General features: G+C 44.1%; 2 protein-coding genes across 3 annotated transcripts in view; one reads left to right on the top strand and one right to left on the bottom strand.

Annotated features, from left to right (window-relative positions):
* LOC104914378 (von Willebrand factor A domain-containing protein 5A-like) overlaps positions 1–10,331 on the top strand; it is a 21,968-nt gene extending 11,637 nt beyond the window's left edge. The window contains exons 16-19 of the mRNA XM_031556904.1: positions 1,997–2,220; positions 2,870–2,990; positions 3,148–4,117; positions 9,901–10,331. Coding sequence (XP_031412764.1) covers positions 1,997–2,220; positions 2,870–2,990; positions 3,148–3,227 — 425 coding nt within the window. The 3' untranslated portion in view covers positions 3,228–4,117; positions 9,901–10,331. The remainder of the gene's footprint in view (positions 1–1,996; positions 2,221–2,869; positions 2,991–3,147; positions 4,118–9,900) is intronic.
* A 2,492-nt stretch (positions 10,332–12,823) lies between these two features.
* The window catches only part of ALG9 (ALG9 alpha-1,2-mannosyltransferase), a 22,306-nt gene continuing 10,196 nt past the window's right edge, over positions 12,824–24,933 (bottom strand). The window contains exons 10-14 of one of the 2 annotated variants that reach the window (XM_010723778.3): positions 24,230–24,359; positions 23,371–23,518; positions 22,923–23,052; positions 17,917–18,047; positions 12,824–13,080 (exon numbers count right to left, since the gene is read on the bottom strand). In XM_010723778.3, the coding sequence (XP_010722080.2) occupies positions 12,957–13,080; positions 17,917–18,047; positions 22,923–23,052; positions 23,371–23,518; positions 24,230–24,359 (663 nt within the window). In that variant the 3' untranslated portion in view covers positions 12,824–12,956. The remainder of the gene's footprint in view (positions 13,081–17,916; positions 18,048–22,922; positions 23,053–23,370; positions 23,519–24,229; positions 24,360–24,933) is intronic. The other variant, XR_004162041.1, reaches the window with a different exon arrangement.

The following is a 24,933-nucleotide window of genomic DNA, read 5'->3' as shown; positions in this document are numbered from 1 at the left end:
CCCAGGTCCCTCTGCAGTGCCCTTCTCCCCTCTGGCAGATCAACACTCCCTCCCAGCTTGGTGTCGTCTGCAAACTTACTGAGGGTGCACTCAATGCCCTCATCAAGATCATTAATGAAGATGTTAAACAGAAGCGGCCCCAGTACTGAGCCTTGGGGGATACCACTCGTGACCGGCTGCCAACTAGATCCAACTCCATTGACCACAATTCTTTGGGCCCGGCCATCCAGCCAGTGCTTCACCCAGCAGAAAGTACACCCATTCAGACCATGGGCAGCCAGCTTCTCCATGAGAATGTTATGGGGGACAGTGTCCAAGGCCTTACTGAAGTCCAGGTAGACCACATCGACAGCCTGACCCTCATCCACTAAGCGGGTCACCTTGTCATAGAACAAAATCAGGTTTGTCAGACAGGATCTACCATTCATAAACCCATGCTGACTGGGCCTGATCTCCTGGTTGACCTTTAATTGGTCCATGATGGTTCCCGAGATTATTCGTTCCATAACCTTCCCAGGCACGGAGGTGAGACTGATAGGCCTGTAGATACCAAGATTATCTTTCCGTCCCTTTCTGAAGATGGGCGTCACATTTGCCAGTTTCCAATCCACTGGGACATCCCCGGTTAGCCAGGACTGCTGAAAAATGATGGACAGTGGCTTGGCAATCACATCTGCCAACTCCTTCAGCACTCTAGGGTGCAATCCATCTGGTCCCATGGACTTCTAAGCATCCAGCTTTCGCAGCAGGTTCAAAACTATCTCGTCATGGATCATGAAGGGCTTATTCTGTTCCCCATCCTTATCTACCAGCGCAGAGGGCTGCGTTCCCAGGGAGTAGCAAGTCTTACTATTAAGGACTAAGGCAAAGAAGGCATTAAGTACCTCAGCCTTATCCCTATCCTTGGTGACCAGGTTGCCCTCGGCATCCAACAAGGGATGGAGATTCTCCCTAGCCTTCCTTTTGCTATTAATGTGTTTATAAAAGCATTTACTGTTTTCCTTTACCTTAGTGGCCAAGCTCAGTTCTAACTGTGCTTTGGCTTTTCTAATTTTCTCTCTGGATAGAATCACAGAATGGTTGAGGTTGCAAGGGACATCTGGAGGTCATCCAGTCCTAATTCCCTCCTCATACAGGGTCACTAAATCTGATTGCCCAGGACCACGTATAGAAGACTTTCAAGTATTCCCACAGAGGGATACTCCACAGCCTCTCTGAATACCTGTTCCAGCGCTCTGTCACCTACATAGCAAAGAAATGTTTCCTCATGTTCAGATGGAACCTCCTGTGTTCCAGTTTGTATCCCTGTAATCTTCCTGGGATCTACAACCCACTGTGTACACATTTCCTTTTTTTTTTTTTTAATTTTAGCTTCACAAAGAAGTAGTCCTGACTCAGTCACACTGGTCTTTCTTTTCCATTGCCAATTTCTTGTACGTTGGAATTGAGAGCTTCTTGTACCCTAAGAAAAATGTCTTTAAATATATCTAAGATCTCTTCTGCTTCTTTATTGCTGAAAGCAATTTCCCAGGAGATCCCACCCATCAATGCTTCAAATAACTGAAAGTTTGCCTACCTGAGGTTTAGGGTCTTGCCTTTTAGCCTGGCCTATACTCCTCAAAATCATCACTTCTACTGGGGCATGATGCTACATTCAGCCCTCTTCACTGAGTTCTCTGTATTGTTGTAACACAGTAACACGTCTCTTGTTGACTGGGCTTTCTATCCTCTGGATTAAGAATCTATCCTCAACACAACCCAGGAGTGTGAGAGTCCCAGGGGTCTCCTAGACTGCTTGCAACTTCCTGTACCTTTCTTCCAGAAGATGTCTAGGTGGTTGAAATCTCCTAACAGGATCAGAGCCCACTGGCATGATGCTTCCTGTGGGTGAAGACATCTTCCCCCTGTAACAAACATCAACCATGAAGTGTCCTTTGTTGAACTGACTAGCCAGTGCTTATCTCAAAGGGACTATGTAAATATTTCTGTTTTCCAGAGCAGGAGTCTTCCCCTGAAGAGCAGATGATGGAAGAACCAACAGCTTTTAACACCAGTTGGGACTGGACAATTTCACCACTGTCAACAAAACTGTGTAACTTCTCGAGTATCAGGGTAGTAGTGGCACTCCAGAAAGCAAATGGGTCCTGGGCCCTCACCTCAGCCCTGATCTCTGCCTTGGGGCTCAGGAAGGCTGATGTTGAGGGACAAAGTCTCAGTAAGGTAAGTAGATCAGTGTCAAGTATGGGGAAATGTCACAAGATGACCTTTTCTTAGCTCCAAGTTTACAGTCTGAGTTGAACAGACAGGAGATGAAAACCTTCAGTATATAGAACCTCTTTACTTGTGGAAAGGAAAGATTGGATCACCACAGGTGACTTTTTCATGGTCTGATAGTAATAGGACAAGAGGCAATGTTTTTAAACTAAAAAGGGGAGATTTAGATAAGGTGTTAGGAGGAAACTTTTTACTCAGAAGGTGATGAAGCTCTGGCACAGGCTTCCCATAGAAGCTTTGGAAGCCCCATCCCTAGAGGCATTCAAAGTCAGATTGGATGGGATCCTGAGCAGCCTGATCAGGTGGATGGGGGCCCTGCCCATGGCCAGGGGGTTGGAATTAGATGATCTTTAATGTCTTTTCCAACCCAAGCCATTCCATGATTCTGTGATTCTATAAATCCATGTCTAAATCTATGAGACTATGAGTGTATGATTCTATGATCTGAAAACTTCCTGGCTTTGATGGTTTTAGAAGCCTAAATAAATTTGTGTGTGTGGAAGTCTTTTTTTCAGACGAAGCTTTGTCCAAAGGTTTATTTATCTTTCTTCCCACTAATTGTTCAATCTCTTCCCTCTCTCCTCCCCACCAATAGGATGTGAAGCCAGTTTTGGCCACAGTTTTGGCCTTAGTGTGGTTGCACCAGTATAAATGGAGAGTATCCTGGTCAGAACTTCTGGAGGCCAAAGCTCGTAGGTGGCTGTGGGACAGAACTGGTAAGATTCATACTATGGGCCTTTCCCAGAAAATGCACAACCAATTTCCATGTTCCTCTTTCCCCTGCTCCTGTGTGGCAGTCTATAGGACAGTCAATACACACTATCTTCTCTTTCTGAGTAGTGTACCCTCTCACCATTTTCATTCTGCTTACAGAGTTCCATCTGGATGAATGTCTGGAAGCAGCGAATTCCCTCCTAGGCTGTTTTGTAGAGCCCATCATCTTCAGGATCTGAACTTCCCCATGCTACAGGGGGTGGGCAAGGGATACAGCCAGGACAGCTGATGAACAGAAGGGGGGGGAGGGAGGAGAGGAGGGGAAGAACTTGGAGAAGTTAGGGATGGGGTCAGGGGATGTTGTCTTTTAAGGTAAAAGCTGCTTAGAAATTAACTGGATGATTACTTGTGGAAGATGGTGATTATCTTTACATCAGAAGTTATTACCTATACATAATTCATGGGGTTTTTTTTCCTCTTTCCTCACTTACTAAACTGTCTTTATCTCAACATGAGTTCTTTTGCTTTTGATCTTTCTATTCTCTTCATCATGCTGCTGTGGGAGTGAGGGAACTGAAACGTGTATGTTCTGTGTAAACCTAAGGAAAAATTTATGCAGAATATGTGAATCTGCACACTCTATGCCATGCCAGCCCTGGCCATTATGAAGCTATGTAGAGATCCTCAGTTTACAGTATGAGCCAAGGATCAGCACAGTCCACACAGCACTATCCCAAAACTAGGAAATAAATAGTAAAAAGATGCATTCCTTAAACATAGGGCCAAGTAAAAAGTTTTCGTAACTAGTAAGCTGCCACAAAATGTCCAGAGCAAAACATCCATATGCAGACAGCTTCATGGGAATGAAAACTGACCTGCGATAACTCCCTGTATGGTAACTACTGAGTCACAGCCTCAACCACTGATTGAGCACTTGGGCAAAAGTCCCAGTCAGCCCTGGGAGCACAGGTGAAAGCAATTTACCTGTGTGACAGGAAGGGGTGGAGCCTGGCTGCACCTCTCTTAGACCTCATTTAAGGGCTGACTGTGACCAACTGCTGACTGCTATCTCTTCTTGGATATTCCTCAGTGAAGCTTTCATTTGCAAACCTAGATTCTTCAGGTACAGGTGAGCAATCTTTTTCCCTTCCCTTGTAGCACCTCTCTCTTGTGCCAGCCCTTTTGTCACTGCACCCCTTTGTAACCCCTTTCCCATTGCATTGATCTCTCCAATTGCTACGTTCCCCATTACCATTTCTCGGTATTGTTTGCTAATGCAAACTGACACAAGTAAATGTGACTACAGAATATCACTTTGTTTTACTCCCTGTTTTCTTCTGAAACAAAGCTGGTGCTGATCAGGCAGTCTTAAAATTGCTCTTCTCTTACAGTGGGAGGGATTTTGCTCCCCCAGTCCTCCTGTAGAGGTCCAGGAACTTGAGAGATGTAGGAATCTTGGCTGCCTCTGAATGCTGAGATGAAGACCTCAAATACCTTAGCCTTCCTTGTGTCCACTGTTGCCATTTCTCCCTTCTCATGTACCAGAGCGAGGGGCACTCCATGGCCTTTCCCTTCTGACCAATGTACCTGTAGAATCTCTTGTTATTTTTCACATCCCTTCCCAAGTTCAGTTCCATGTGCTCCCTGGTTTCCTGATCTGCACATCTAGGTTGCATCCTTATATTCTTCCCATGCCACCCACCCCTGATCCCACAGTGCATTTCCTTCTTATCCCACAGTTGGACCAGAATGTCCTTCAGCCATGCTGGTTTCCTGCCTCCCCTGTTTCAGTTCACATGCTTGGGGATGGAGAGCTCTGGTGCTCTAAGAATACTCTCCTTAAAGAATTGCCAGCTCTGCTTCATTCCTTTGTCCCTCAGTACAGCTTAGCACAGGAATGGCTTATCTAGAGAAGCTGCAGTTGTCCTCTCCCTGTAATTGCTCAAGGCTAGATTGGATGAGGCTTTGGGCAATCTGGTCTGGTGGAAGGTGTCCCCATGCATTGTGGGGCGTTGGAATTAGATGTCATTGAGATCTCTTCCAACCCAAAACTTTTTATGATCATATAATTCTATGATTTCTGATATCCTTGGTTGGTCATTTTTATGGTATGAATCCCTTCATGGTAAACAGATCTTTGAGCTCAGATAAAAAAAAATAAAAATGCCTTAACTGCTTACTTGTCTGTATTATTCAAAAAGGAACTGGTGGATAACTTAAGAGTATATTGTGATAATAACATTGCCTGGGAACTTCTGAGTTCTTCTAACTTTTAGAAGTCCACTTTGTCTCCAGCAGCTGCTCCAGGATGTATCTGGTGTACCCTGTTTTGTATCACACCATGGCAATGTATCAGTTACCCTAAAATGCTTCTATTTAAATAACATTTTTAACTCACATGGGTGATACTGCTCGGATGTTATTCTCTATTCAGTTTGATTTCCAAGTCTGACTTTGAGGAAAATTTATCTTGTGGAGCTTTATTTCTTTGGTACTCCAGAGCATCTGAGGTAGCCCAAGATGAATTTCTTGTTCCCTTGGTGTTCCTTCATCAATTTTAACAAAAATGCACCACAAGTGAAGGTGTCAGACACATGTAGGGTAATGAAAGTAACAGCTTCAGTATCATCTAAGTCCTAGGTGTTGAGAAACTGCTATACTTTGTACAGTATTCTCCTGGAGAAGCTGCAGCCCATGGCCTGGAAAGGTGCCCACAGTGCTGGATAAAGAACTGGCTGGAGGGCTGGGCCCAGAGAGTGGTGGTGAATGGAGTTGCATCCAGCTGGTAACTGGTCACCAGTGGTGTTCCCCAGGGATCTGCTTAATATCTGTTCTGCTCTGACCTGGATGTCAGAACTGAGTACACCCCAGCAAGTTTGCAGACAGCACCACGCTGGGGGGAAGCGTGGATCTGCCTGAGGGCAGGCAGCCCTACAGAGGGATCTGGACAGGCCGATCGCTGGGCTGAGGCCAACGGGACGGAGTTGCAGAGAAGGGCAGTGGAGCTGTGAAGGGTCTGCAGCTCAAGTCTTATGGGAAGTGCCTGAGGGAACTGGGATTGTTCAGTCTGGAGAAGAGAAGGAATTAGAGCTTCTCATCATTTTCTTGAAGGGAGATCATTAACCCAGATGAAGTGCATCTACATAGATGCATGCAGTGTGAGCAACAAATGGGAGGAGCTGGAAGCCATTGAGCCAGGGAAAACTATGATCTAGTTGTCGTCACAGAAACATGGTGGAATTACTTTCATGACAGGAGTGCTGCAGTGGATGGCTATAAATATTTTGGAAAGGACAGGCTAGCAAGGAGAGTCAACAAGGTAACCATGTAAGGGAGTTTTTGATTGCCTGTAGCCTAATGACGGTGACAATAGGGTTGAGTATTTATGAGTAGAACCAGGATGGCCAGCAAGGTAGATGTCATGTGGGAGTCTGTTATAGACCACCCAACCAGGATGAAGAGACAGGTGCAGCACTGTATAAGTAGCTGTCTCACAGTCACTAGCCCTTGTTCTCATGGGAAGCTTCAACTGACCAGGTATCTGGTGGAAATAGAAAACAGCAGGGAGAAAACAGTCTAGGAGGTTTCTGAAATGTGTGGAAGATAACTTTCTGACACAGCTGGTGAGTGAGCCAACCTGGGGAGACATGTTGTTGGAACTTTTGCTTGTGCACAGAGAAGGACTTGTGGGTGATGTGAAGGTTGAAGGCTGTTTTGAGCATGGCAGTCACAAACTAATAGTTTTTGATCCTTGGAAAAACGAAGAGGGAAGTTAGCAGAACTGCCTCATTGGATTCCTGGAGGGCAAACTTCAGCCTGTTTAGGAGACTGGTTGACAGAGTCCTTTGGGTATTTTCCTGATGGTCAAAGGTCTTCAGGAAGGCTGGACACTCTTCAAGAAGGAAATACTAAGGTTCAGAAACAGGCCATCCCCACGTGCCAAAAGATGAGCTGGCAGGGAAGAAGACCAGCCTAGCTGAGCAGAAAGCTAAAACTGAGGAAGAGACAGAGAGTTCATGGTCTTTGGAAGAAGGGGCAAGCCACTCAGGAGGACTACAAAGAGATCGTGAGTCTATGCAGCGAGAAAATCATAGAATCATAGTATCACCAAGATTGGAATCTTGAGATCTTGAGATTGGAATCTTGGATCTCTAAGATCATCCAGTCCAACCATCCACGTATCATCAATATTTCTCACTAAATCATGTCCCTCAGTACATCTAAAATGAAAAGGGACAAAACCTAGCTGGAGCTTTATCTGGCTACCGCCATTTAAGACCACAAAAATGTTTCTGTAATTACATCAGCAACTAAAGAAGGACTAAGAAGAACCTCTATTCTTTATTGGCTGTGGGGGTAAATACAGTGATGAAGGATGAGATACTTTATGCCTTCTTTGCCTCAGTCCTTAGTAGAAATACCAGTTGTTCTCTGGATATCCAGCATCCTGAGCTAGAAGATAGGGATGAGAAGCAGGAACAGCCATTATATTCTAAGAAGAAATGGATAGCGACTTGCAAGAACTCTTAGATGCACACAGGTTTATGAAACCAGATGGGATCCACCCAAGAGTACCAAAGAAGGTGGCTAATGTGCTCATCAAAACATTTTCTCTCATTTGTCAGCCATCCTGGTTATCTGGGGAGGTCCCAGTTGACTAGAGGTCAGCTAAGAAGATGCTTATCTACAAGCAGGGCTGGAAGAAATATGCAGGGAACTACAAGGCTGTCATTCTGATTTCAGTGCTGGGGAAGGTTATGGCCTAGGTCGTCTCATGTGCCATCACACAGCACATATAGAACAAGCAGGTGGACAGGCTCAGGCAGCATGGATTTATGACAGGTAGATCCTGCTTGTCTAGCCTTATTTCCTGCTATGAAAGCCACTCTGTTTAGTGGGAAAGGCTGTGGATGTTGTCTACCTATATTTTAGTAAAACTTCTCCTGGAGAAGCTCCCACATTCTCCTGCATAAACTGCTCATATAGGCATATGCTTTGCTGGGTAAAAATCTGTCTGCATCTCAGGCCCAGGTAGTTGTGGTGAAGGGAGTTCAGTAGTGAGGCTGGTTCTTTTATATCTTTATCAATGATCTGAACAGGCTGCCCAGGGAAGTAGCTGTATCACCACTCCTGGATGTATTTACAAGATGTGCAGTGTAGTACCTAGGGGGACTTGGTATAGTGGTGCACTTTGCAGTGTTAACTGTTGGAGTTGATGGTCTTGGAGGCATTTTCCAACCTAAATAATTCTATGACCAGGATCTGCTTTCATTTCACTTAGCCAAAAGGATTTCCCAACAGGCTCCAAGAGGATGTTCCCAGATGTTGCCCATATTCCAAGAATTATTACATTACAGCGTGCAGACACCTTGGATCAGGTCTGGCACATGAAGTGTCACCAGGAGTTTTTGTATTTGTACAGCTCACTGCTACTCCCTATCTCTGTTATTTACCATGGAATCCCAGGAGCAGCTCCTATGTGGCACACAGCAGGGCAGAGCCACAGCCTGCAGGTGGTGTGGAGAGAGGAGGAATGGGAGAGGTTTAAAGAGTGCAACAATAGAGAACAGCTCTGAACAGGATGAACCTTTGGATCCTAGCACAGTGAGTGTTGGGTTGAAGGACGATGTATATGCGATTATCAAAGGGCAAAGCTGGCACATCCAGGGACTGTTATCATCTGTCAGGATGTCTTTCCCTCTTCCTCTAACTTAGATTAGAAGGTGTTGTAGAGAATTGCATTTATGAGGGTATATTTAAAGAAGAAGATGAAGGCATGAGATACTTGAAGGGGAAGGCATTTTCTGAAGTCTGTGACTTCAAATTCCTGCTGTGGAGAGGAGGCAGGTGTCGTGGGTATGGAATATCAATCTACAGGAGAATGTGATTCCTAGAGCATTGCAATGACAGATCAATATTGTTGGTGATGAACTGCAAAAATTTCCTGTTTCCTCCCCCTCCACTTTGACCTACAGATTGCACTAGCATCACCTTCTTGATGCCATCAAGGTTCTTCTGAAGTGATCTGAAGGGATCTCTGGCACTGCACTCTGGTGCTCACAAGGACCTGTTCATTCCTTCAGGACACCCTGTCTCCAAGACATTCCCTTGTCTTCCCCTGGGATTCTTGTTGAGATGCAGGTTGCCCTCCAGAAGGGCTCACCTCTCTTGTAGTATCTCTGTTCTCTCTTAGCCCCATGGAGGAGTCACCTTGGTGCTAAAGCCACAGATGGCTCTATATGGGAATTTACAGTGAGTCCTCTCTGTCTCCTCCTAGGAGAGGAGCACTGAGACCTTCCTCAGCTAAAATGAGGCTGGGTGAGGGTTTTGTTCCTCTGCATTTGGAACCTTGGATTTATCTGCTTTCAGCAGTATGCAGGTTCTTCTCAAGGAAACACACAAGAGTAATCATCATCCTTCTCAAAGAGGTGTCAGCACAGCTGAGACCATGGCTGATGGACAGAGTGGCTCTCTTCATTCTGCAGTAAGGAGTAGTCCCTTTGCCTACTGGGACCCAAAAGATTTCACTTGGAGTGCAAAAGCAATGCCAGTGCTTTCTGCCTTAACATTTCTCTGGTGTGGTGAGGCAATTAAATTAAAATAAATGAAATCCAACCTTACGGTGCTGTCCTGTAGTTGGGTGAATTGGTAGGGACAATGCTGGAAAGACTTTTGATATCATGAGGGTATTATGAGTGGATATGTTCTGAGGTCACTGCATGTTCCTATTTACCTACTGCTGTAGGCTGAACAGACTCCTGCAGTGCTCCTGTTCTCTGTGATCACCTTAGTGCCAACCAGAGCTTAATCAAGAGAGAGACACAATATTCTCTGAAAGACAAGGTACACTGGGGGTCTTCTGTGATCAGAGAAGCATCTCCTAATTTGTTATGGCCTTTTCTCCCTGGACAGGTCCCTGTGCCCAGACAGAGCAGATGTCTAACAGCAGCTCCACCACTAAGTTCCTTCTCCTGGCATTCACAGACACACGGCAGCTGCAGCTCCTGCACTTCTGGCTCTCCCTGGGCATCTACCTGGCTGCCCTCCTGGGCAATGGCTTCGTCATCACAGCTGTAGTCTGTGATCATCATATGCACACTCCCATGTACTTCTTCCTCCTTAACCTTGCCTTCTGTGATCTGGGCTCCATCTCCACCACTCTTCCCAAAGCCATGTCCAACTTCCCCTGGGACAGTGGGGCCATCTCATACACAGGATGTGCTGCACAAGTATTTTTTCTCTTTATCTGTACTACAGCTGAGTGTGCTCTTCTTACTGTCATGTCCTGGGATAATCCTCATGGGATTGTCACCAGCAGAGACCAGCCTAGCATGGTAACAGTGCACAAGCCAAAGACCTGATGACATGAAAAAAATGTAGCCAGAACTCACCCCCAGCACATGCAATGAGCTGGTGAAGAACGGCACTGCTGCCCAGAGAGCTGTGGTGCCCCATCCCTGCAGGCACTCGAGGCCAGGTGGGATGGGGCCCTGGGCAGCCTGAGCTGGTGGGGGGCAGCCCTGCCCATGGCTGGGGGTGGCACTGGGTGGGCTCCAACCTCAGCCGTTCTATGGTTCTTTGACTGCAGACCAAAGACACAGGGATAGAGCACAGAAAAACAGACAGGAAATTGGAGAGGTGAGAATGGCCAAAACAGGCCTAGGATGCCCTCGTCCTGATAACAGCGTACACAAACTCCACTAGTGACAATGGGATTTTTCTCAAAAACTGTAGCAGAACTAAGACTTCACCACAGGACTGAATAAATAAATGATCCTATGACTTCCTCTTCCCGAACTCTCTTCTTTCTTCAAACAAATGACTGAAAAATGTTCCATATGCAACAGAAAATGAAAACACGATCTGGCAATCCTTGGAAGGCTCCCACTACGTTGCCTTCTATCAGTCATTGCTAACAAACAAGAGCTGCCAACGTGGGAGGCTTTGGGGCAAGACTCCAGCAAGACAGGAGAAACAAATATCAAAACAAGACAGTGACAGTATTTGAACAGCTTGTGTGAAAGAAGAAATATTGACTGGAAAAAGCCAGCTCATTCTCCTCCTTGGGGGGTGGATCTGGCACAGAGGCGATGACACTGGGCTAACCAAACATGACAAGGAAATGTCTTAACAAATTCTGGAATGTGACACTGGAGGTCTGAGCTGCACAAGGGCTCTGCTCATGAACAGAAGCATCCCCAGAGATTCTAGAGAATAGGCCGCAAACTCACAAGAAGTTCACATGATACCAGGAGTAAACAGGGGTGGGTAAAGATGCAGTTTTATCAGCTCCGTGTCTGTAGGCAAGCACCTTGTAAACTCTTCTTTGCCTGCATTTAGAAGAAAATACCTCCCTGCCCAAATACTATGGAGATAAACGCTGTGACCAGAAACCCAGGGCATTTTTATGATGCTAAAAAAAGAAAAAAATCCTACAGCTATCAGTTCTGCCTTGTTATCCACTCTCACACAAATTAGATTACCCATTTCCCTGCCAAAAGAGTGGCAGAAGACTGCAGGTCTTCCTCTCAGCAGCTCCCAGCTCAGAGCTGCCCTTGCTGGATAAGGCCCACACAGCCATGCTTCTGCATCAGTCTCTGTACGAGAACAACTATTTGCTTTGGACCAACAGAAATAATGTATTTGTCAGTCAATTCTGCTAGACTGAAGACAGGAAGGCTAAGTGAAAGGAGGCAGTTAAGCGAGCCTGGAAGGGAGGAATGGGACTGAAAGCAGAGGTTCCACCTGTTGGCTGTGACCCCACTTATGGATAAGTTCTTACAGCCACAGGTTCCAGAGACAGGTCAGCCTAACAGAACAAGTTTATTCTTTGCAGTAAACCTCTCCATTTGCAAACTGCTGTCCCCATCCCTGAAGGTTGCAGGTGGCCACCAGCCTGCCAAGGATGCTGCAAAGGAAACTTCCTCTCTGCTCCAATCTCCTGCCATCCTGTTCCTGTATAGTTCCAAGAATACAGGTAAAAACAATTCCATTAAGCCTGCAATACTGCATGCTTTTAAAATGAAGACAAAATTAAATACAGCATTCCCTGGAGCATATTAGAACAATAGAATAAATACACTACCCGGTAGATTCAGAAAACAGATTAAAAAAAAAAAATTAACCTTTGTTAATCTCTGTCTTTACCCAGAAATTTAAGATGCTGTATTCAGAACTGAAAGCATTTTACAGATACCCTTAAAAATTATTAATAATGAGCAAATCCTTTGTGTTTCATAGTGTGAAATACAACAAAAGCAACCCACTCCCACTGAAAACAGATAATAGGCTCAATTCCTAAGTTTGTGGTAGCCTTCTTTTTCCCAAAAGTGCAAGTTTTTCCTTGAAGGCATCTTCTGTACTGAGCACCTTCAAGCTGTTTCTCCATGGTGTACAGTGCTTCATTCAAGATTCAGTGCATTTCACAGTTAATTGTCTTTCAAGTGTTTTCCTCTTTTCCCCTTCCTTATGGTTTAAAAAGGAAAAGCAAGAACAACAAAAAAGCAACTGTAAGACCTGTTGTCCAAAAAAAATATCCCTAGAAGAAAGTGAACACCATTTAAACAGATAAAGATAAGAGAGATGGGAGTAAAGCTGGATTTTCCACATGCCAGACTACAACCTGGAACAGAACCTGATATTATAATTTCTTTTTATTTTCCATTTTTCTCTTTTCTGGTATAATAAGTAGGGAGCAGTATAGATAATATGTTTGTAGGTGGTGCTGGATGTTCCAGCTGGTCCTAAACCAATAGGTTCTGTGCAGACAGAGCAGACACCTGGCTCTGAGAACTGAAAGCAGATGATGTACCCTTACAGCAGGAAGCTTGTAGAGTAAAATCACTTCATGAAAATCTTTATTAGTGGATCTTACAAGCACAATCTTTCAGAAAGGAAACTGAAGAAGGCTTAGGCAGCTGTCCCAGAGTGTCAGTTGGTTTTGTTACCCAGGTGTAACAGCCCAGTTGCTAGCCTCCCATTTTTCTCTTGGTTTGTTTCAATTTTCGGGATTTCAGAATAGTATAGTTTGCATACTGTATGTACCCTTCTGAGAGGACAGGGATGTAGAATGCACGCAGCAGCTTTGAAGACCTGAAACCAGAAAGGGAAAGATAAATCATTCTTAAAGTATTAATTAGCTAATATGTTCAAAGCAACACAAAAGAAGGTTTGCAAAAGATCTTGCTGGTGAGTCAGTGATGCAAGGAATGCCAATGGAACAAGCACACAAAGTCCAGTCCCTTTTTCTTCTTGTCCATGGGATCAAAGCTGGTTTGTGCCAGCATCACGAACTTGAGGGCATCAGCTTGCCTGCTAACCATTCCTGTGGGATGTTAGAGTTAGGTATTTATCAAAAGCAGCTTAGCTCCACGACATCAGGGTCCAAAGAGCAGACAGTACAGCCCTGTGGGCCTTCAGAATCATACTGCCTCCCACTCATCAAGGCACATCCTGAAGGTGAAAGATAGGAAGGCTGTGTTTAACTCCTGGCATTGCCTCTTCTCTATCCAATCTTTCTGTTCATCTACTCTTCCACAATTGCCTGAAGGGCAGACAAACTTCGATGAGCACAGGAATTTTGGAGTTTTGCTCTTTTCATAGACTCATAGAATCACAAGGTTGGAAAGGACCTACAAAATCATCCAATCCGACCATCCTCCCATCACCACTGCTACCACAAGCACTAAACCAGATCTCGCAGCTCCTCATCCAGACACCTCTTGAACACTGCCAGGGATGGCAACTCCACCACCTCCCTGGGCAGCCATTCCAGTGCCTGACCACTCTCTGAAAGAAAAAGTTTTTTCTCATGTCTAACCTAAACCTCCTCTGGTACAACCTGCAGCCATTTCCTCAGGTCCTGTTTGTTACCTGGGAGAAGAGGCCAAACCCCTCCTCATCACAACCTCCCTTCAGGTAGTTAAGAGTGCAATGATGTCTCCTCTGAACCTCCTCTTCTCCAGACTAAACAATCCCAGCTCCCTCAGGTGCTCCTCATAAGGGCTGGGCACATTCCAAGGCCCCATCGTCTTTTTTGTAGTGAGGGGCCTGAAACTGAAATATAAAAATATGAATCCCTGAAAATGGCATGGCAAATGTTATCACACCACATCGATAAGCTCAGTCTTTTGCTTGCTAAGCAACAACTTCCTCAATAAAACAAAGACTCCAGCAGGACAAAGGCAAGGTAGTGCTCTCTGCGGCTGGTAAGAAAGGAGCAGAGTCCTGGAGGCCTTGCTTCTAGTAAGAAGTTCACAGTTGATGATGCTTCCGCAGCTCAAGAAGCCATGAGACAATTCTGAAGTCAGACAAATCTTTACCTCCCACCATCTCACTTCATCAGATAGATAGCACATGGAAGAGGTGAAGATGACAGATGACATAAATGCAAAGATGACAGTTAACATATATAATGTTCTATTTGCATTTGCTTCTAAATTTGGCCCCAGGAGATCATGAGTGTGTAGCCTTAATCAGCACACTGCTCATAAGCAACGTGTTGCAAGATGAAGTCCACAATCACTCCAGGCTACACGGAACACTGCTGCAGAAAGACTGGCTCCAGGTCAGAGCCAGGCAACAGGCAAATTCTGCTCAGGTCTTGGAGTGCTTCAAAGATGGCAGGGTCAGGTTATTTGTTTCTAGAGAAACAAGAGCTGCATCACCCAGAGCAGTTTCCAGTTGGGACAGAGGTGCACTGCAGACAGTAGGCCCAGCAGAACTGGGACCATAGTGCTACTTAGTGCTGAGCAGACTTCTGCAGATTACCTGATGGCCTCAACAGCCCTGTTCTACTAACGCCAGTGGAAGCAAGGATAAAGTGAAGATATTCATGTCACTACTCCCAAATGCAAAGATTGACATGGAATGGAAGCAGTTGGAAACATATGAGGGTGGGGGGGTTCTTCCTAGCTGCATCTTGCAACCTGAACTTCTCACTCCAAACAATTTAGAATGAAGCTTGATGAGGAAGAAGAGAAGGGAATGCCAGAAAGAACAGGTGGTAAGAAGCTCAATCTATGCCACACGAGTCAGACCTCACACTTTCAGGACATGGGTGTGCAACAGAAGCTCATGACCAAAGCTCTCTGAGAATCTCTATGCCCCAGATGAGTGACCTAGCTACTTGTAAAATAAAAGCATAGAAACCATTTCATGAAATAAGGAAAGCATCACTGAGGGGAATGAGAAGGTCACCTATCAAACCCAGGTAATGATATTCTAGCATGAGGTTACTGAATCATTAATCTTACACTAAGTATTTTTTTTTTTGTGATGGAAAATCTATGCATGAAAGCACAAGTGTTTGGAGTGAGCAGGCAGCTCAGCCTAAAGAGCTGGAAAATGGGCTCCTCTGCAGGGAGTTGTCAGCTATTCCCCCTCTCCTGTGCCAGGATTGGAGTGCTCAGCCAATATAGAATTAAATGGATCTGGACAAAGCAGCTTCCTGAGGAGCATAATTGCAGCTTGTAGTGCTCTCTAATTCAATTAACAGCATCATTTATCAGAGCCAGCTGAGATTTACACTTGCTGACATCAATGTGAGACAGCAAGTTCCAGAAGCCTCCAGTTCAGCAGGAGCACATTTATTCTCAGAGAACAAGATCTTCAGGGATTTTTGTTTTATTTCTAAATGTTCCTTGCTCTGCAGCCATTGAGCTGCAGACCTGAAATCTCCACTGGCTGCTTCCCTCACAGCTCAGCTTGAAGTAACACTCTTCTATTCCCTCCTCCCTTTCATAAAAAAAAGCTGCATTTTCACAGTGCTTTTACACTTACTTCCTAGGTAGCAAGGGGCACTTCCCACTCACTGCAGGAAAGCAGGTGCCAGCTTTAAAAACTGCATCATTCCAGAGATGGCAGGGGGAGGTACACTTTCAGAGACACACACAGCCTGGTTCACTGCATGAAGCTCCTGATGCACTCCCACTGTCCCTTCCCTCAAACCTTCACGTCACACTTGGGGAAGATCTCTCCCCACAGACCCACTGGCTTTGGGATCCTTCCAGCTTATAAATTTCCAGCACCTAACATGCTTTCTGCCCTTTCATCTCATTGCTTTCTCAGTCAGAATGCTCTGCAGTATGAGCATCTGAGACTCCTTGCAACAAGCTACGCCCCACAATGAGATTCTACAAGAACCCAACCTGTTACTCAAATCAAAATGATCGTACAAGTTTCTGCTGCTTTGCTTAAAAATAAGTTACTATCAAGAAGCACTCAGCTTCTTGATACCCAGAAGTGCCAAGCTGAGCACTCCCCTCTACTTGTGGATTCAGCCACAATCCTGAGCAGCCAGACAGACATTTATGCTTGGCAGTGTGCTGGTGTTTGGCTGTAAATAGGGCAATTACTTAATTTTAATTTTATACATTTTCCCTGATAAGAAAATTTAAAAAAAAAAAAAGAGAAAAAGAAGAAAAATTTCATAGAACAACTCATGGAAACAGCATTACAGCAGGGAAAAATGACAAAGACTTGCTTCAGTACCAAGCTATGCACTTCTCTCCAATGTAACTCCTTGTGCTGATCCTAGGCAGCACTGCAAAAGCACCAGATTGTATCTTTAAAGCAGAAATGCACAGAGCTTCAGACATTTGGGGGTGAAGAGCTACAAAAGGAATCCTCTGCAATACTCTTGTGCAGATGCTTCTGTTGCCTCATTAGTGAGAGTCATCGGCCACCTCATTCTCCTGCCCAGCAGCAAGTCTTTAGGCAAACAAAAAGCCACATCAAGGAAACTAATTCGTGTCAGCAAGCCAGGAACACGAGAGTAACCCCTGGAAAAAGCATATCATCACTATTTCTCACTGTCTAACTGTTTTCACCAGCCCTACTCCTTAGAGAGATCTATTAAGAGGAAGTAATAATGTCTCTCATAGAATACCAGAGGGCACTGAACCCTGTGCTGTCTGCCCTGATATGACAGCTGCATAGCCAAAGCTTTAAATGGCTAAAAACCCATCCCCAAAGAGCTGAGAGTTTCTGTCTTTGTAGGAATGTATTAGAAATTGTATAATCAATGGATATACAGATGGTGTATATGTATATATATATGTATATATACATATACACACACACATCCAGAAGCTTGGCTAATATAACCCACTGTCAGTCAGCTCTTAAATGGGTCTAGGAGAGGTGCAGCCAGGCTCCACCCCTTCCTGCAGCACAGCTGAATTGCCTTCACCTGTGCTCCCACTGCTGACTCATTGCTTGCCTCAGGTGATCAATCGATGGTTCAGGCCGTGATTCAGCAGCCCCATACAGAAATATTCCCAGTCTCACAAACTGGATTCCACAGTTAGCGTGGAGGATGGTGATTTCAACACCTGCTTCTCAAAAGAATTCCTCATCAGATATACAAAGTTATTCAGTGAGCAGCAGGACTAATGAAGAGCTGGTTCTGACAGAGCTCTGCTACAGCAGCTCTCCAATGTCTAATAAAGGTGTCATCTTGGTCACTTGCATTCACTGTGGCTGCCTCCTCTCTTCATCTGCCAGCTTTCATAAAAAATCTAGGAGTTCACTCTGAGACTGATTTACATCTAGCAATCGAATTTGGCTGAAACAAGACTGCAGATTCAAAAGTCTGCTGGGAAAAGATGATGTACACCTTACTTCTTTAAGAAAGATTACATCAGCAAGAAGCACAAAGGAAGGACTCCTTTTAAAAATAATCCTCGTTTGTCCCTTCTTCCTGGCTTGCTTCACCCTCTAAAGCAACCTAGGTATTAACACTGCACATACAAGTTTGACAAAGGTTCTACTGTAGCCAGCAAGCTGCCTTTCCAGGAAACTGCATTTCAAGCTGGCATTTGCCAGTGTATCTTTCTTTCCTGCATACAGCTGTTGTAAGCAGATTATTGCACAAAATTAGTTCGCAGATCTGTCAGTCTCTCACTAATTTCAAACAATAAAACATACCTGGAAGCATCTAGGAATGGCTTGTAGGCAATGGTTACCCACTCCTCTTTGTTGGAGGAGTATCTTGGCTCCCTTGGGGTTTCAGCTGCTGTATCCAAGTCCACTAGATAGTGGCATTTAGAAATGTCGATCTGTAAAAAGAAAGACTCTTGCTGTTTATTTCCTGTAGGCTCCTGATTGCATGCATTCATACAGGAATCTTTATCCATACAAGCTGTTACACACCTATGAGAATGGGTTTAAAATTTCTAGCAACATGAGAAATACTCTATGGTAAAAGATTCTTAGTGTCTTCAAGTAAAACTTTTATTGAGGAATAAAAGCTCTCACTACTGCTACCAAAGGAGGAGAAGCCTGGGCTGTCTGTATGAGGAAGTACCACTGCTAGATACATTGCTGAGGAACCAGCAAGTCACAGAGGGGGAATGTGAGGCAGTACAAGCAATTCTGCTGGTGTTTGACTTGAGGCTGTCTAACAAACTCTTAAAGACTTCTCATAATGTTGACTCAATGAGCTCCTCAGACAAAAGACATTATCTTTATTGCTGGAAAGGTTTCCTGGTGTCTAAACTGAATATTTATTTTTTTGTCTCATTTTTTACTCATTCCTACTTGTTTTACACCACGAACAAGGAAAACAAACCCAATAAACGTTTACACAAACTCCATAACAAGTTAACTCTGCAAGTCCCAAGGTACTGACCAAGTCATGGAAAGCAAGCAGTCGCAGAACAGCAAGCATGCTATCTAGTGCAAATCATGCTGGGTTTGTGCAGGAATGACGTGGTCTGAAGCACTGGTGACCCTCACCATCTCTGTTGCGGTAGATAGACACCACATTGCACCTTTCAGATCACATGCACTTGCTATCAGTGCAGTCATGCTTTTGTCAGCTGCCTATGACACAATTAACTGCTTTGCCCTGATCAAAATGTTCTGGAACACTTGGTTAAATTATGAAAATGTATTCAAGGTAGCAAATGATTTGTGTGTGCATGATCTCCCCATCAAATGAGCTGTGGGCAGTGTCCTCAGTCTCCTCACACTGTGCAATCTCTTTCCTTCCAGTGGGGGAAGAGTGCTCTTGGCTATGAGCAGGGATTGTTTATTCATACACAGCACTGTCCGTTTTAGGCAACAGCTCCCTCCTCCTGCCCGTTTTCCTCACTTCTTCCAGGTTCCCCTGCAGACATACATGCAAGCTGCTGAGACAAATATCAGCTATCTGATACAGAGAAGATTTGAGCTCCTATCAGGACAAACTCCCTTTTAACAATAAGCATGAGATGTAGGAAAAGTTTTGTACAAGGCGGCTCAACACAAGGTTGCATTGTACAGAAACCACTGCAATAAGCACAAAAGATCTAGAGAATAAGACAGGTACATACAAGTAAAGGCTCATATCCTCCTCTTGAACATCTAATTGTCTCTAAGTGACACCATAAGTCATTTTCAGAAATGAATTGAGAACTCTAGAGCCTGAGGCCATATCTGCATTGCATCAGGGTGGCTGTGCCATTGCAATGCACCAGTGAATGGACCCTCTCACAGGTACAGCAGCAAGGCTGAGCTTCTGCTGGCATCATGACTCAGCCACTGGAGCAAAGAAACTCCTAGCACTTATTGCCTCTGTACTTGCATATTGTGCTGGCACTAGGTTTTGCAAACCATGGGTCACTCATTCTCACATTTGGCACACAGATTGATCTTTCTGGCAAAAGCTCACAGTAGTGACCTCAGAGGCAGTCACGCCCCCCCTAATCTGCCCATCCTGCATGTCCCATCTTTAGTGTTTCTTTTGTCAGCTGAGAATGCCCAGAACTCTTGGATGCTTCTTCTGGTTTTCCTGGCCTGCTACCCCCCTCCTTGCAACATGTCTGTGCTCCCACATACCAAAGGGTCTAACAGTTCCCATTCTGGTATGTCACTGCGCATTGTACATTAAAATCTAGTGGTGTTTTGAAATTTCTGAAAAAAGCCACCAATGGAATACAGAACAACCTGGTAACTAGAGGTTGCATCCTCCATGATCAGGATATTTTCATCTGGGAAACATCACAGAACTAGAATTCATACGTTTAGATACAGAAAATGACCCAAGCAGAATCTTTACTCAGATTAAATGGAACAGAAGACAGTTTGTAATTCCTGGTCCATAAACAACTGCACACTAACTGCCTCATTAGCCACACTGATGTTTCATCCCTGTGAAATGCAAGGGAGAGAAGAAAGACTGATTTTCTGACTGCCCAAAATATAAGTAGATTTATAAGTAGGCTCTATGGCATCACAACTGAACGGTAAATGAAACGACACCATGGGAAACCCAGCTAGCTAATGAGTACGCTGAATCCATTTCTTGCACTGCATCAAAAGAACGTTCCAGGCCCTGGGAGAGGACACCAAACCACTAACCAATATATACATATATAATATGTATATTTCATCTAAGTTATACAGAATCTCCTGGAGAAACAAAAGTAACTGCTTTGAGCAGTAAGGCTGATCTCACTTCTTTTACTCCAAATGCTGCACCTCCAATGCTTATGAATTATCTGCCACATAGAGAGACTTCCACTTCTACCATTTCATGTAGAACACAGTGTTCTCTTACAAGTCACACTGAAGCAATAACATTCATCCTGGTCAAAGGGCCAGCACAACTACACATTTATTTGAGGATTTACACAGGATTTTAGTGGTGTACAGATCTTGAAGTGTTTCTTTGCAGAAAATCAGTCTCAGAGAACTGAGTGAGAAATGAACTTCTAATTACATCCTACTGCCTTCAGTTCTTCTTTCCTTTTTCTCCTCCCAGCCTTTTTATTTGATGGAACTAAGTGATGGAGAGCTAGGTTTGGTCACATTCCAAACAACAGGGGAGAAGACTGAAGATTTTACTCTTCAATTTTCAAGCAGAGCAGTAATAGATGCTCACAGGTGAAACACTGAAATCAGTCGCACTTCTGCAGACATTAATTGGCTTTAAGTTGCCCATTACTCAGACCATTCTTCTGAAGTGTTGTGGTTTTTGTTTTCCTCCCTTTTAAAGCGCCATACACATGCTATTTAGATATATTTGCTAGGATAGTCCTTTGCAGTTCCTATTGACTTTTTTTTTTTTTTAAATCTGGGTATGCCTACAATCCTTGAGGAAAGATCCTGTTTCTCCCGGTATTAACAGCTCAGAAGCAAAAGTTTTAAAATCCACTTTAAAATTCACATGAAGCAGCTAATTTCTAAACATGCTCCAGATCCTTTTGCTTGCTTGAGAAATAGTAAAGGATGTTATTACGAAACAACCACAAAACAAAAGTGTTTCTTATTCCATTAGTAACAGGGTATGTGCCAGCAGCTGTCTGCACTATAAATATGTCACAGTTGAAGATTTCCTAAATTAAACGCAGTGTAGCAGAGAACTTTTCTCAGGTGGGAATTTGCCTCCTTCCATTTCCAGTACCTATCTAACTAATCCCAAAATAAGAGCTTTCACTCAGCAAGACTTCTACCTACGTGTGTAGAAATCCTATATTACAGTGCTGCCTTCCATCCACTCCTTTGAGGGGATCACAAGTGCTCATGAAATGTCTAACTGGCTAGAGTAATGAGCCCCAAAAAGAAGTGCACGTCCACTGTCTTCAACAAGGACACACTGCTCACATAAAGGAGAGACCTGATCCATTACAGGAGTGTTCCTAATGTACTGACAGAATATCACAGAATCACAGCATGGCCTGGGTTGCAAAGGACCTCAGTGCTCATTCAGTTCCAACCCCCTGCTGTGTGCAGGCCACCAACCAGCAGCCCAGGCTGCCCAGAGCCACATTCAGCCTTGAATGCCTGCAGGGATGGGGCATCCACAGCCTCCTTGGGCAACCTGTTCCAGAGCCTCACCACCCTCTGGGTGAAAAACTTCCTCCTGATATCCAACCTTAACCTCCCGTCTCAGTTTTAAACCATTCCCCTTGTCCTGTCACCATCCACCCTCACAAACAGCCGTTCCCCCTCCTGCTTATCCGCTCCTTTCAAATATTGGAAGGCCACAGTGAGGTCTCCCTGCAGCCTTCTCTTCTCCAAGCTAAACAAGCCCTGTTCCCTCAACCTTTCCTCATAGGAGAGGTGCTCCAGCCCTCTGATCATCTTAGTGGCCCTCCTCTGGACCAGGTCAAAGAGTTCCACATCTTTCTTGTGCTGGGGGCTCCAGGCCCACATGCAGTACTGCAGATGGGGTCTCACAAGAGCTGAGTAGAGGGGGGCAATCACCTCCCTCTCCAAATATCAAATCCATCCTCTGCGGTACTGAGAGGGGAAGGAAGAAAAGAGTAGGTATATAGGGGCAGTCCTATCATTCACTCTTGAGGAAAGAAAAGATGACTAAATATCTGTATCACAAAGAATATTCAGTGCACTTCTAAGATTTAATCTGCTAAATAATTTTAAAGAAATTAGCAAACAAAAAATTAAAAATATTTGTAAGCATGAACTATTTTTGTTTGGGTAATATGAAAACAAATCAGTAATACCAGCGTACATTAACAGCTTCCCACAGAAATCACTGACAATTGTTTCACTGATTTCCAAATTAAGATCCTCTTCCTCTGTTGCAAATATGTCAAATATATTCATATTTTAAAAGAAAGTACAAAAAAATTCCAATCTCTGTTCCGTGACAAATATCTTCTGTTGAGAATTTCAAACTAAGTCACTTCATTTTCCTGTGATCACAGTAACATTGTAGTGAACTGAAAACTGCAGTAACTAGGAATTACCTTTTCCTTTTTCTTTTTTCCAACCTCTTTAAATGGATAATAAGAAGATGAAGTGCAAACAGAAACCAGACTCACATGAATCAGGAAATATCCAAGTGCTGCAGAGAGCCCATTTTTGGTTTGTAACTGTACTGTCCATAGAACACAAAATGAGGAAACCCAACCACATTCTAGGCACTGCATTAATACGAATGGCACAGTAAGGTGAGGAATGTAAAACAAGAATGTAATCCTCACATATCGAGATGGCTCTTCCTTGTTTTGGTCATTCATGTCTGTGGGAATGATCCGCGTGGCCATCGGTCCCTTGGCAAATGGTTTGGGTAACTGGCCCCTGAATTCTGACAGGATGAACTGGAGCTGCCAACTGCAGAGAACAGTGTCAGAAATCCCAGCAGGAAACTGCAGGAGGCAGTCACATTTTGTACAGAATCAAACAGAAGCATAACAAAGGGAATTTCACTCCCAAGGACAGACAGCTCTTCTAGATGAGCACTCACACTACAAAACTGTCACTAAGTTGTGACCAACAGTCTGCTGACACCAAACTTGTAAATCTTTTGTTTACATGCTGTTGTCAACAGAGATACAAGATTTTGAAGGTTACTCCCAAAATACTTCTTGCATGAAATGACCCTCCTTACGGAGCAAGACCAAATCATAACTTTCATGTTACACATCTCACTTGTCTGGCAGAAGAAAGCTACTTGGGAATCTGTGCCACTCCTTCCCCACGCAGACATTAACTGGCCTCCCCTCCGGCACAGTGTGAATACTTGGGTCCGTAGAAATCCTGTGAAATTCTGGGTACAGGTCCAGAGGCCCATGGTAGCCTATGGGAGGCAGAATTTTGTAAATAAAGCTAAAGAAATAGACAATATCTGCATGACTTTTTTTAAAAACACTACAAGTAAACGTTCAGTTATATTTTTAAACTAGTTACCTACTGAATATAATAATTTGTCTCTACTAAGAAGTAGCTGGATTCCAATGTTCCCTATCCTATAAGGAGTGCTGATACTATAAAAGTTTCCTCACATTCTCCTGTTCTGTCAGTGGCTAGTATCAAGCAAAAAGTACTGATGCTACCTAACTTCAATGAGGTGGAAACATACTACACAGCTGTGATTCAGGAAAGCACTTGGGTACAGTCTTTAAAGCATCTCCATTAAGGACAAATGAACTTAATGACAAGTTCTTCATGGGAAAATGTTATTTCAAGTCAAATTGTATGTTTGCAAGTTTCAAGTCCCTATCTAAATACCAGTCTGGGTGCACACTGTACATCATTATAGTTGTACTGGCTGAAGGTCAGAAAGTTTTTAACTGATTCAATTCTAGTGATACACATATAATACACACCACATACGTGCATGTACACACATGAATGAGGACACCATTCCTCTCCCTGGAATAAGATGCAAGCTTTCAGATTTCCTTATCCTTACTGTGCTCGCCTAGTTAGACCAGCATAACTTTGGCTGGCCTTGTGACTTGCCAACACCAATACCCAGGAAAGCCCAGAACAATGGTAAAATACTAACCTCTGAATAAGGCAACAGAGCGTGACAGTGACAAAAGGCCAAAGAGAAAGACAGTGCTCAGTGCCAACCAGTTGGAGGAGACCGTGTAGTGCTCCAGGCGATAGCGCTGGAATATGAAGTGGTAACACTTCTGAGGAAAGGAAAAAAGAGCACATAAATATTTCAGAGTTTGAGCAATTTTATCAAAATGGTTTTTCAAATGGACCTTTAAGCATTGCCTACATCTCCAACTAGATCTTTGGTCTGTGTCAGCATTTTTCATTCTAGCACACAAATACACAGAAACTTACATGGTTCAGTCAAGTTTCTTAACTATGAATCTAGGGTATTGTTTAATCAATGGATATACAGATGGTGTTTAATCAATGGATATACAGGTGGTGTCTAATCAATGGATATACAGGTGGTGTCTAATCAATGGATATACAGGTGGTGTCTAATCAATGGATATACAGGTGGTGTCTAATCAATGGATATACAGGTGGTATAGATATATATCCAGGAGCTTGGCTAATACAATTTATATTGGAGAAATAAGAGAAAGTCACTCACCCAGTCCTGGGCTCATGAGATGAACTCCTGATGGAGCGGATCTCCAGAGAGAGATCCTTCCCCACTGGCAGTCAGCTCTTAAATGGGTCTAGGAGAGGTGGAGCCAGGCTCCACCCCTTCCTGCAGCACAGCTGAATTGCCTTCACCTGTGC

Source organism: Meleagris gallopavo, chromosome 26 (assembly GCF_000146605.3).
Source record: "Meleagris gallopavo isolate NT-WF06-2002-E0010 breed Aviagen turkey brand Nicholas breeding stock chromosome 26, Turkey_5.1, whole genome shotgun sequence".
In the NCBI taxonomy this organism is placed as follows: Eukaryota; Metazoa; Chordata; class Aves; order Galliformes; family Phasianidae; genus Meleagris; species Meleagris gallopavo.
Note: the sequence above shows the minus strand (reverse complement) of the source record. Positions and strands in the feature narration are given on the sequence as shown.